At 39.0% G+C, this 12,964-nt stretch overlaps 1 protein-coding gene across 1 annotated transcript in view; it reads left to right on the top strand.

Annotated features, from left to right (window-relative positions):
* The window catches only part of N (uncharacterized), a 251,553-nt gene that overhangs the window by 34,943 nt on the left and 203,646 nt on the right, over positions 1-12,964 (top strand). The window contains exon 2 of the mRNA XM_071708363.1: positions 5,770-5,848. Within this exon, the coding sequence (XP_071564464.1) occupies positions 5,770-5,848 (79 nt within the window). The remainder of the gene's footprint in view (positions 1-5,769; positions 5,849-12,964) is intronic.

The following is a 12,964-nucleotide window of genomic DNA, read 5'->3' as shown; positions in this document are numbered from 1 at the left end:
GAAATCTTGAATTAAAAGTTTTCCAAATGTCAGTGACGAGAGATTTAAATTCATTTAATTCGCAGATAACACGTTCGTAGCGACACTTGGACTTTTAGTACTTCAACGAAGAATCGTAAACGAGAGGAACGGAAGACGTTAAAGATATCGGAAGCGGCTTTCGAGTATTTAACGGATGATTTTTTTTTAATGCGAGCGCGAGCGGTCGTAAAATGCGAGCTAACGATAGCGCGACGTAGGAACGAGACGCGCGTAACCCCCGACCCCGACGACTCCGAACGAGGCTGCGGTGCAACGACCTTCTGAAATGTTGGGTCACGAATAGTAAAAGTGGATCTTCTACTTCGTCGAGAATGAATTAAACTCACCTCGGGAGTTTGCTAGCGAAAACGTCTGGCGCACGAGCGACGCGGCCAATGGTGAGGCAGAGCTGCATATCACGCCGATATTCTCCGATGGTGATACCGCACGGCGCACACGGGTTATGCACACGTGGTGGATTACGTAATCCACGAGGTCGTGACTCGCGCTACCCATCTCCATCGCGTATCGCGTGGCGTATGCACTGTAATGCGCGCCGCAAATGCACAAGCGCCGTCCGTTGGACGGTCTTCGAGCAAGACCGATTAGCCAAAGCCAGTTTTTCGATTTTCTAATTTACAAAGGATGTTTTGTAAGTTAGAAATATCTCTTTCTATATGCGAATATCCCTTTTAAATATTTTCCTTTCTTGCTCATTTTGGAAAAATACTTGGAAGGTTAACAAGTATAAGTTTCTTGAGGGTCAAACAATACGCTGGATACATTGCGCAAACAGCACATCCCCAAGCGCTTGCGCGTTCATGCGAGGATGCAAGAAAAAAAGTAGCGACGCACCTCGCATCGATCTTGATCTACGCGTAGGCGGATCGAGCGGAGCCATCGCGCGGCGGGCGAGAAATCGGCGCCCACGCTGATTGAGAGTACATATCTCTTCGGTTCGAAGTCTGTTCTCCTAAGAGTAAGGAGGGAAGGGAGGGACATACGTGCGCGAGTAAAGGGCAGGAGAGAAATACTCGTTTTAATTCGAGAGAGAGAGAGAGAGAGAGAGAGAGAGAGAGAGAGAGAGAGAGAGAGAGAGAGAGAGAGAGAGAGAGAGAGAGAGAGAGAGAGAGAGAGAGAGAGCTTCGCCGTATTATAGCCCCATGGCATTGACACCGTCGAGCATAATACGTACGACATTAGATGGGAGACTTCAATTGTCTATTTAATAGTGTTTCAAAAATCGTTCCGCTTGCAATGTGCTCTTAGTCCAATTAATATCTGGATCGAAATCAAATAACGGTAATAATACGCAGAACTGCAATCAATATCATATCGAGAAAGAAATTAACTATTAAAAAAACAGAATTGCACAACGTATCGGATTATCATTATCTGGAAATAAGAAATTATTTGTAACTGTTTATTTGCATTTTTTTAAATAAAGTAGAACATTACTATTGATATCATTTTCCTGCAGTCTAACTGTCTCCTGACAATTTTATAATATTGTGTCGCAGTGCAGTTTGGTAATAAATTTCAGTAAAATTAGAATATATACAATATATATATATAACTTCTACTATAAATTTATTTTAATCGTGTGATCCTGCATTACCGTGTTTATTTTTAAAAATTGATAGACCGCAAGGCTAATAAATTTCCGACATCAGCAAAAATATAATCTTGTCCTCTGTCAGATTTATGATATCAGGCTCGTTGCACACGTAGCGCATGCGGAAACCGCGGCCAGTGCATCGGGCGATCGTTCATCCTGCGGGAAACACGTGAAAGAGAGAAAGAGGTCGTCGTGGATTGTGCATCGTTGCCGTGACGGCGTGTGTCCCGTAAATGCATAACATTTACGTCTCCATACCGGCTGGAACATCGGGTTTTACGTAAGCGCGCGACGCATGGTTTTGCTCGTTCGATACCGAGGAGCGGTGCGCAACACGATGCAAAATACCGCCGCGCGCCGTCTCACCGTCGATTTAACACGACCCCGGTAACGTATCGCGGGGATAACTACATGCAATTCCAACGACACGCGTGATGGCACGCACCCGCGTGTGCAATGTGCAGTCGATTCTAATCTCGGATTGCGCCGCGCCGTTCATTATCGCGCTTTATCGCGCGACCCTGCAAGAGTCCGTCCTATATCGAGCTCGTATTATTCCTCGCTCCTCGTTATTGTTCGCTCTCGCGAAGCGTATCACGGATTCTTCAGATATCGAAGATCGCAATGGCGTGAGCGATAGCTGTTTTATATAATATTGAAAGAAGAAAATGGAAATGATATGTTAATTTAATTGGTTGAGAGAGAAATGCGAAAAACGAAAGAGAGAAGAAGAAAGAGTATGAAAAACTTTTGATATATAAAATAAAGTTTATTTTAATTTTGATTTAGTTATTCAATTGTAATTTAATTTTGTCAGTATCATTCATATGCGTAAATTAGAAAAATCAGTGTTAAATTTTTCTCTTTAATGATATAAAGGTAAATTTAGATTAGTTATTGAAACAGATAAAATTTTTATATATGTATACCAAATGACGCAACTCTAGTTTCTCCGCATTTGTGACAAATTGCACGGAGGTTCCATTATTAGCGCTAGCGCGAATTAATTTTGCGGACGAGAGCAGGAAGGAAGGCGTAATTCAACGGTGGCTTTCTACCGCGGCGGTAATTTACCCTGGAATTGAAACAATTAAACTCATTTTTCCTTGGAATAATGCAGATTATTGTGCGAGCACACATGATGGTACAGCTGTTACACACAAAATTCACCGGAGGTTGAAAGTGAAAATACCGTGGCGAGAGAGAGAGAGAGAGAGAGAGAGAGAGAGAGAGAGAGAGAGAGAGAGAGAGAGAGAGAGAGAGAGAGAGAGAGATTACGCAACCACCATAATTGAATATTCGTTTTATGCAAACAATTTGTCTTTAATGACTCATCATTCGTTTATGCTCTCTTTTCTTATTTCGAATTCCATATTGGACGAAGAAATAGATTACACGTGTATGTAGACATTTTTTAAACTTATGCTTATTTCGATGAAAAATTATAATAGAAACCTTTTACGAAAATGGAGCAATAGAGAGTGTAGTATCTATATTTTACGGCGTAACAGTCGCATCCACCGACTTTCTTGGTAAACAACCTTGACACAAAAATCACGCAAGGTTAATACATCTTCCATTTCGGCCAATAACAGTATAACGAAGAACGACCAAGTGCGAGGAATCTATTACCGCACGACCGCAACAATAGGTGACGCAATGGTTGTGCCTCAATTTCTCCGGCCGAACACGACCGTTCCTCTCGATTAGCACTGACTGCGATAGTTAATCGCGCGTGTCGGCAGCCGGAAATCCTGACGAATCATACCGAAAAGGAGCGAGACGGTTTGCTCGTCCCACGTATAAAACGAATTACGGACGAGCGTGTCGCGAAAGAGAGCGCGAGCGTGCGTACACGCAAGTGCGTCGACGAGAGCGGAGAACGGAGCCGCGAAGCGACAGAGGAAACAGAGGATTTGTCACGAAGCCAGTTTGGTTTAACTGATCTCATCCGTCTTGGTCGCGAGCGATGCGACGCGTCGGTCGCCCAGCCGATTGTCTTCGCTCTCGTTGTCGTCGCGACGACGTTGACAGCTGGTCGACTTCATTGCGCGCGTCACTCGAGCTCCGCTCCGTCGCGACGTGTCGAGCCCCGCCAAACAGATTGAATTGTCCCGATGGCCCTGACAGGCCAACGACCATTCGTAATTTCGACGAGCGTAATCTAAACTGCTAAACTATAAGCAAGAAATTGAAAAAAATTACGGAGTTTTCACCCTGTTTTGAATATTTTTGTGCTTCATCTCATGCAGATTAAAAGAAGATATTTACATATAAGACGAAGATATTTCCTATAAGACGAATGCTCTTCTATATTAGAAGAATTTTTATTGTATAAAGTATGTTTTGGGAGGAATATGAACTATTTAACGGATTTATAAACATTGTAAAATCTTTTTAAAAATTCCATGGCAAATTATATGAATTCGGGTCGTGCCGGAATCGCACGGCTACAACGTGTCGCGTGTGAGAGCGAGGTGACGACCGAATAATGTGTGCCATTACTGACATTTTCAAACGTTAAGACGGCTTTCTGCATCCCACGCGACTTCATGAACCCTCGTGCTCATTACGTCACAGGGCTTTACCCCATTGATAATTCTTCCTTGGCAGTTTGGCATAGCGTGATAGATGTGGATATCGAATTAGATAAATATTTACGACAGTGGAACACATTTTTCATACAACTATTCTAATAAGCTGTAGCTTTTTAGAACGATTGGATGAAAAATGGATTTGTTCATAAATAAATAAAATGAAATTGGAGCATCGATACGAGACTAGGTATAATTTAAAAAAATTGCAAATTTATGCGAAGGTAATTCTTGCAGGAAGTTGAGAGTCCCTTGTATGACGACACGATCGTGGAGAGAGGAGGGTGGGAGAGGGGGAGGGGGACCAACGTAAATGACGCGGACCTCCGTTGCGGTGTACTCTGATAAAACATAAGTACACGAGGCTTCCACTCTCTCCGCGTCTCTCGCTGCTTGTCTACGCTAAGCGGTTATTTGCTGCGTTGTTATTATACCGGCGCTGGGGCATGCGTACATTAGTTGTTCATAGTGCTTTATGTGCCACGCCGGTCACGTTAATCGAGCTCTTAAACGCGCGCTTTTCCGCACGAGCGATTTAGCCCTTCTCTTTTAGCGCTTCTTACGCGCGACACGCGAAAGCGCGGCGTCACCGACGGCTCGATATTAAATTTTATGGGAAGGATAAAAATTTCACCTCCGTAGTCGTAAAACGCTTTTACTGCGTGTCGCCGCCGACTACTCGGACAAAACGTACGCGTCGCAATAAGAACGAATTTACGCGCCAAGTATCGAAGGCGCGTCGAATAAATTCCAATAATCGCAGGGCGTTACCTCTGTCGGACAGTCGGAGTTTTTGGTGAATCGCGAAATTTGATGACGTCGCTTTTAACTCTTTCGCCGAATGTACGCTGCACGTATGTACGAGTGCGTGTGAAATTATTCGAATCGAAGTTGCAGCAATGGTTAAGCAGGACGGCGAGGAATGGTTTTGCCGCCGAGTGCCTTCCTCCTTGGTAGCGTTTATACCGAGAGAGAGAGAGAGAGAGAGAGAGAGAGCCACCAATATTCTCCCTTTCTTAAAAGTACTCCTGGAATACGAGACGTTTTGCGTTCCCCCTCTTCCCTCTCTTTCGTCTCGCCTCCTCGGCCTTTTATCTCCGTCTTCTTCGTCGGGTCCTACACGAAAGTTCAATTTGCACGGTATGTCAAAGGTTCCCTTCGAACTCGCTGGACGCCCTTTCTTCGTGGTTTCGAGATGCATTCTAATTGCAATGAGGTTTCGATAAGCGAGATTTCGCGTTCGTTTCTCGCGTAGTCGTTCGCGAATCGCATAAAAAGTCTTGAAGTTTTTCATTAAGACTTGTTATATCAAACGCAATATTAGCGGGGAGGGTCTTTAAATAAAGCTCCAATCATTTATGCAGTATTTACCGATATCATTCTCAGATTGATATATTTACACATATTATACGTATGTATATTTATTATATAGTATGTTATATTGTGTGCATATATTACATTTGTCATATTGTACCCGCTATTTAATATTTTATTATTGCATACATAAAATAACTGAGATTCTTGTTGCTGTTACAGGTTTCGTGTCGTGTTCACCGAGCCCTTGCAAAAACGGAGGACTCTGCGTGTCGTCGCCGCGCGATGAGTCACATTGCAAGTAAGTAACCAGCCACACTCTATCACTTCTATTATTATAATTATTATAATTACGAATCGTTTCTGCTCCTCCGTCGCCAGCTTGTACATATCGTTCGGCATGCGTGTCATGCGATTGCGCGTGAAACGATTGCTTCGATCGGAGATGATCAAGTTTTTTAAGATATATTCGTACTACACACACATACAAACATATCATACACACATGTGTACACAGGCACCGGCTTATGACAGTAACGTTTGCATTATTGCGTAAACGAATTCTTTCATTTTGATTGATTTCTTTGCGTTGCTTACATTTTGGTCAATCGTTATAAGCCACTTTTGGATATTGAATTAATAGGTATGCAGACTATATTAAAAAATTACGTATATTTCGTAATAATAACTACAAATGACGGTATAGAAAAAATTAGAATTGGATATTGAAATATGCAAGTTAGAAAGAACCATTCGATATTGAATTTTTCCGAAAATGCACGCAATTTGTAGAGAAATTAAAGAAAGTTAAAGAAAAAAAAATCTTAATATTATTCACATTTATTCGTTGATGTGAGATTCATTATCTTTCAATCAATCGTATTTATACAACGAATCGATTCGTTCGTCGGTGCTCGCGTAGTAAACTAAAACGCACCTTTACACGCCGAGTTGGCGATCGACGACCGGGTACCGGGTTCAAGAAGGGGGGGGGGGGATAAAGAGTGATACCAAGAGGGGCTCGAGGGGTATGACGGGGCGAGAGGAAAAGACAAGGAGGAGGCGAGAGAACCGGACGTTTCGCCGCCTCCCACGCGAAAAGGATGAGAAACCGTGAAAAAGAAGAGGAAAGAGGAAAGAGGATGAAGAGAAGAAAGGCACGTAGAACTGGAAGTCGCAACTTCCACGACGCGCAATCACGCAAGCTCCGGAAAAGTTAGCGTTAGAAAATCGTGGCGTCCTTTTAAGATATTCTAATCTTCTATAAGGTTAATATTTCTTTTAGTTTTTACCAGATAGTGGCATATGATGATAGAATTGTTTTATATACTGATTTTGTCTGTTGCGATAAAAACAAATGAGTACAATAGAAGAGATGTTTACAGATGTTTAAAGAAGAATGCATCGAGTCTGTTAAGAAATTAAACTTTAAATTTTTTACAATGCATTTTCGTACAATACTATATCAAAAGATATAGTTTTACTATCAAGACATTTACTCTGTTTAATTAGATATAATTTGTACTCTATTAATATAATTTATATTTATATAATTTCAAATTACTTTCTTCTGCATAACTTAGCATTTTATTAGCTAATTATATCATCGACGTACATTTATTGCCCTTGGCAGTAAAGTCGCTCGTCGTCTAGGGATGCAAACATTACGATCCAAATCGCACAACCGACAACATCTATCTGTTTCACAATTCTCAGAATGGTCGACGTAGCATAACTTTAATGCGCGCTGAGGACTGTCATAAAACGTTCACCGGTAGTAAAATATCCTTGTTTCGTGAGCGAATCTTCTAGCAGTCTAGCTAGACTTTTTCGACTTCGTGCCACGTACGCGCTTACGCACGCGTGGAACTATTTACTCGCGCGCACGCGTGTAGCTAAGGAATCTACTTGTATTATCTCTTACTCGATCAGTATTGGTCGTCTACTCATCGTAAAATATCGCGTTCGTAGAATACCTGAACTACCGATTCATTTATAAGTAATTTATTGTAAAATAATATTTACTTTTTATTTTTTATTTTGATTACATATAAATAATGATTCAGTTATTACACACGTGAACTTTACGTATTTTAAAAGAAATTTTTAGAAATCTTGATTAAAACGTTGTTATGATCATTTTATTTATTTCTACAACTTATATAATTTATTTTTTACGTTTATAATAAAAAATAAAATTTTAATCAACGGAGCAGTATTTTTTATTGAATTTTTTCGGCTGTCTTGAAAATTCAAACAAGAGTATCGTCTCATCTTTGCTAATATACAGTAGTTGCATGTAAATGACCGATGCTGATCTCGATTAGCGTTCGCATTTTGTCTCTTTGCGACAAACTGGCTTATTGTTGCTTTCCATCGTTGCACTCTCACGCCAGATCGAAACGATCGACGTCTACTACGTGAGCGCCGAAGGGCTCACGGTCGTCATGGATAATTGGAAAATTAGCATGCCGCTTCTCCGTCGATCGCCCTCTCAAAATACGGGATAATGAACGTGGTGAGCATGATTTCTGATCAATACTTTAGTGTCCAACACGGGGAATCTGTGCGAATGGACGGTCGCTGTCAAGCGCTACCATTTAGAGTGCAAAAAATCTGTATATGATAATAGATATATTATCATACAAATATATATATATATATATATATATATATATATATAATACAAATTTATATCAGCAATATATTATATATTTGCGTTTAGGATTTAGTAATTCAGTAATATATTTCTTGTCAACTTCCATCAACCTTTGAAGGTATGAATATTATTCAATTTTATCAATTTATTTTAAATAATTTGTAAATGATATTGATATGTAATTGACAGATTACAAATAATTCAGTCATTGAAGTTCTCTAGTGTTAGCATTTAACATTTAGCATTAAATATATTTTAATTACACAATATTATTAATTAAGAATAAATTAAAGTTAAATAAAAAATTATGTATTATTACAATTGACTAAAATATTTCTGTTATAATAAAATATTCATATAATTATTATTTTACATTAATTATCATAATTTATACGTTCTTTTAATTTCAAGAACATTTAAAATTATAGAAATAAAATTTAATAATTTCCGATACACAGAAGAAGTATAAATAAATCGAATTTATTTTTTATCTATTTTATTATTAACCATTTACATCACTGTCTTTACAATCTATTAAATTATTTAATTTTGTTAAATATGATATTTATATTATATTATATTGTTTTATTATATTACATATTTTTACTCATAATTATTTCAATAATTATTAATACTTTATATAATTTTATTATTTTTTTATTAATTTTTATTTTTATTATTTTATATTTTATTATATAAATATGTATAAGTACTTTATATTATTATTTAATTGTCATATTATTATTATTAATAATAATTAATATGTAATATTTAAATTTTTTATTTTATTAATACGACGAGCGTAATGTCGTCATGCAAGAAATTACAGACAGTCGCTTGGTCGTTTGCTCGCTTGGCGAATCGAGTTTTGCACGCTTTGACAGAAATGCGCGCAGGTTTGCAATAATGACATCTTCAGTTTCACGCATCGTGCGTAAATTCACGTGGCAGAAATTTCGTTTACGTTTGTTACGACGTTGTCGTCCGAACGAGGTTCGCTCGAGCATTTTCTTCGCACAGAAATCAATGTGTCTACAATTGCAATCTGCCACGATTTGATCGCGCGCAAAATGACGCTTAGACTCGCATCGACGGAACGTAATACCAACAGAATGGCGTGGGACGATACGGAACGGGATGAAACGAGATGGGTCGGGATCCGGTAATAGCGGTAATAGTCGGCAGTCGTGACCCGGCGACGCATCTAAATTACCTTTATCTCTCTCCCGGTCGTCGTAGGTTTCACTTTTGTATCAGTCAGCTCGACGCCTCCGTGATCCCTTGATACTTGACGGTGGTTCCCTTGTTTCACGTACACACACATACACATACAGTCGGACTTTCTGCAAACAGTGGCGCGAACTCGAGAACATTTATCATTATTCTGAGACTTAGACGTTGTTCTTCAGATGCTTTAAATAAGAAATAAAAACTCGTGAAACGTTTTTTTCTTTCGCGATAGCAATCATTATCGACTCCTTTTTTTAAAAAAATAATGTGAAAATTTTCATGCACTTTAATTAATTTTATGTTATATTTTTAACTTTTCTTTTTGTTGAATGTTATTATATATTTTATATATTTTATATTTATATTTATCCATCATGACTTAAAGAATTACTTTATTAGTTGAATTTATTGCATCTTATTGTTAAAATTATCGTTTTGAAATGTTCACCTGACGTTCTTAGATTATTCAGCTCTTGTCTGCAATGTATTTAAACATGACGCGGAATCATACCCGATTTTTGCAGCTGCATACAGTTTCGTTTATTGTCGTTAACCATCTAGTGTAATTGAAACAATATATCTCTAGAGCTTCGAGTTTTCTTACGATACCACTGGTAACAATAATTACGATTTGCATTCTCGAGCTGCACGGAAAGCAGTCAAGTTACTCTTTCCGCAATTTGTCAGCAGACTGCTATAATTCAAATCGCTTTACATTACATCAATGTACCATTTATTTCTTCACGAAGCCAACAAATCTGATATGACATATCTATTATAGGTATTTTGCGCTAATAAATTGCACGAAGTTCACATAGCCGATACATTCAATTTTTCTTTGATATCTATAACGTTTTCCATTTCACTCTTTTTATGACTTGTATATAACTGACTTGATCGAGACATTTTAATCCAGATAAAGTTGATTCTAAATTAGCCGAAAAATTAGTTATTAATATATTAATTGCTCGAGATTTTTTTCGAGACGTTTGTATAATGCGCCGAAGAGGTCAATAAAGCTTTGCACGGCGCGTACAATTACATGCGCATACGGGCGTGACGACACGTACGATCGCATATCGACGTACCATCTATACACATTTGGAAAAAGAATGCGCCATGTACCGCAATATTTCTTGAACTCGTTACAGATGCGGGTCCGCATGTGCCGCGGCTATCTCATTTCGCGTAATCTAAGATACGGAGGCGCACGCGGCGCGGTGACGTGCCGTACTACTGCAACGCTCGCGGTATCAGAATTAATTGCAACCCTCGGATTAATACCGTTATGCCCCGGCGACCTTCGTGTCCAGAGCCTGAACAGATTTCGCGCTCCACGATCTCGGTTATATTTTGTACTCTTGTTTCATCCGATCCTCGTTGTGGCATTTGATCTCGCGTGGCGTTAACACGAGTGCAATTTGTGCGAGCGCGCGATAAATGTTATTACGACAGAACCGTTCTGTCTAATCATTCCCGTACGCAGAAATAATTGTAAGAAATTTTAGAGATGTTCGGTCTTTTTCACGCTGCGATTTTCTATTATCGTCGCCACGAAGTTCGTTTCACTACTTAAATAGAAAACCGCAGGCAGCAAATCTTAAATTATTTTGATATACCACGAACGTAACGGCTTTATAGCGCATTCGGCTTTTACGGCACGGTGAACCAAACTTGTAAGAGTATTTCAAGACTCCTGTCACCTGTAAAGAAAGGGAATATGTTAATTATTTAATTAGAGGAGCAGCCGACGTAATGCGGACTACAATCCGACGCACTTTGGGGTTCGATTTAATGGGACCTGCGCGCAAGTCTGGAAACAAAAAGGAAAGCGAAATGTACGTTATTAGCGCCGAAGCCTCGAGCTCTCATCCCTCCGCGTATTTATGCGTCGAACGGTTGGCAATCGCGGAGAAGAAGAGATCTTCTATATAAATGGCTCTTAATTGGTCGACGACGGGGCGAACGTAAAAAACTCGCAGGCGTACTAAAAATAAATTTCTTGGATATGTTGAAACTGAAAACCGTTCTCGATTCGCATAAGGTCATCATTGGTTTGCATTCTCGACGCGCTAAATGAACCCGTCAGGCTTTCGGGATTCCGGTTTGTTTAACGTGAGGCACTGGACTCGTAAAATGCAAGTTGGAATTTATAGGAAGACATATTTAGCACAAAACTTATTACATCTTTTTAACTAATTAACTTTTGAACCTAATACTTTTATTATAGTAGTTGTTACATAATCGATGTGCAAAACAAAAAAGAATATTAGAATTTTCTAGACCAGTAAGTTATCAAATTAAGTTAAAATAATTTTATAACGCCGACGATATTATTTTTTTGTATCATTATTACACACTTTTGAAACTTTGTAAAGTAAAACACAATCCAATATGATAACAAATTTGAACAATTCCACTTGACAATATGGCGAGTTAGAGCTACCCCAACAGAATAAAGGATCCTGCATAAAGACAACCCCTCGTCATTTTCGCGGCTTTCACACGCGTGCGTTATGCGTTTATGTTGCAAGGTACACTCACACGCGTGAACCCCCGCGGCCGAAACTTACATGCGGATTTCAGTAAACGCAACGTGCAGCATCTCTTTGTGGGCGCGTTCGCGCGTGTATATCGAAGCATCAAGTGTGGACAAGTCACGTGGCGGTACACGTGGCTCCCGCATGCCTGTCGAATTTAAGCCGAACATTTATCGTCGAATGGGTTACTATTGAAAATCAATATTATTTTTCGATTTTCACCGTTACCTATATAAGAATTATTGTATTTTTAGGTAGAATAAATCCAATTTTTGATAAAATATCTCGTTATAGTACTAATTTTAATTTTATAGTCATTTGTTCGCGAATATTTTTCTAATTCTCCTTTTACAACTATTTCAGTAAAGGTGTCGCCTTTTCAAAAGGAGTAATTTCAATATTTAATACGATATTTGAATATATACTTCAATAATATGCCGTAAGAAACCTGCAATATTTATATAATAAATACAATAATAATTAAGTAGTAAAGTTACTATTTTATTGTCACAATTGTTTCGATTTTTCCTAATATTTTACATAATATTTAAGTATCTATCTTAAGTAAGAAGGAATTTTAGTTTTATAGATATTAATTGTGGAAGTTTTTGGAAATATTTAATTTTTTTGGAATTGAAAGCGGAAGGAGCGGGTTTTCAGTTGCGCACAGCTGTTAACCATTAACCCGCGAAAATTTTCACCTTACCCCTTAAGGGTTGATCGAAGGGAGCAACATATGCGTGATGATGGATGGCGATATGCAACGACCCTTGGGCTCGCAAGGGTTGCCATTGTGCACATATCGCTGACGATCCTCTTATAAATATATCCTAAATCCCGAGCGGCCGCAAAAAGGGTGGTCGCTCGATTCCCGTATCCGCGCGTTCATCACCGATACTCGGAGTGTGATTACTTCAACGTAAATCCCGTATAAATAATTTCAGTCTCTCGGGGAGAGTCACGTTTCCGTACAAGCGCTCGTGTAAGC

This window comes from Temnothorax nylanderi, unplaced genomic scaffold, assembly GCF_030848795.1.
Source record: "Temnothorax nylanderi isolate EJ_2023f unplaced genomic scaffold, tnyl_v1.0 TNYL_tig0067_pilon, whole genome shotgun sequence".
NCBI classification, from domain to species: Eukaryota; Metazoa; Arthropoda; class Insecta; order Hymenoptera; family Formicidae; genus Temnothorax; species Temnothorax nylanderi.
The sequence above is the reverse complement of the archived record's forward strand: the minus strand, read 5'-3'. Positions and strand labels throughout refer to the sequence as shown.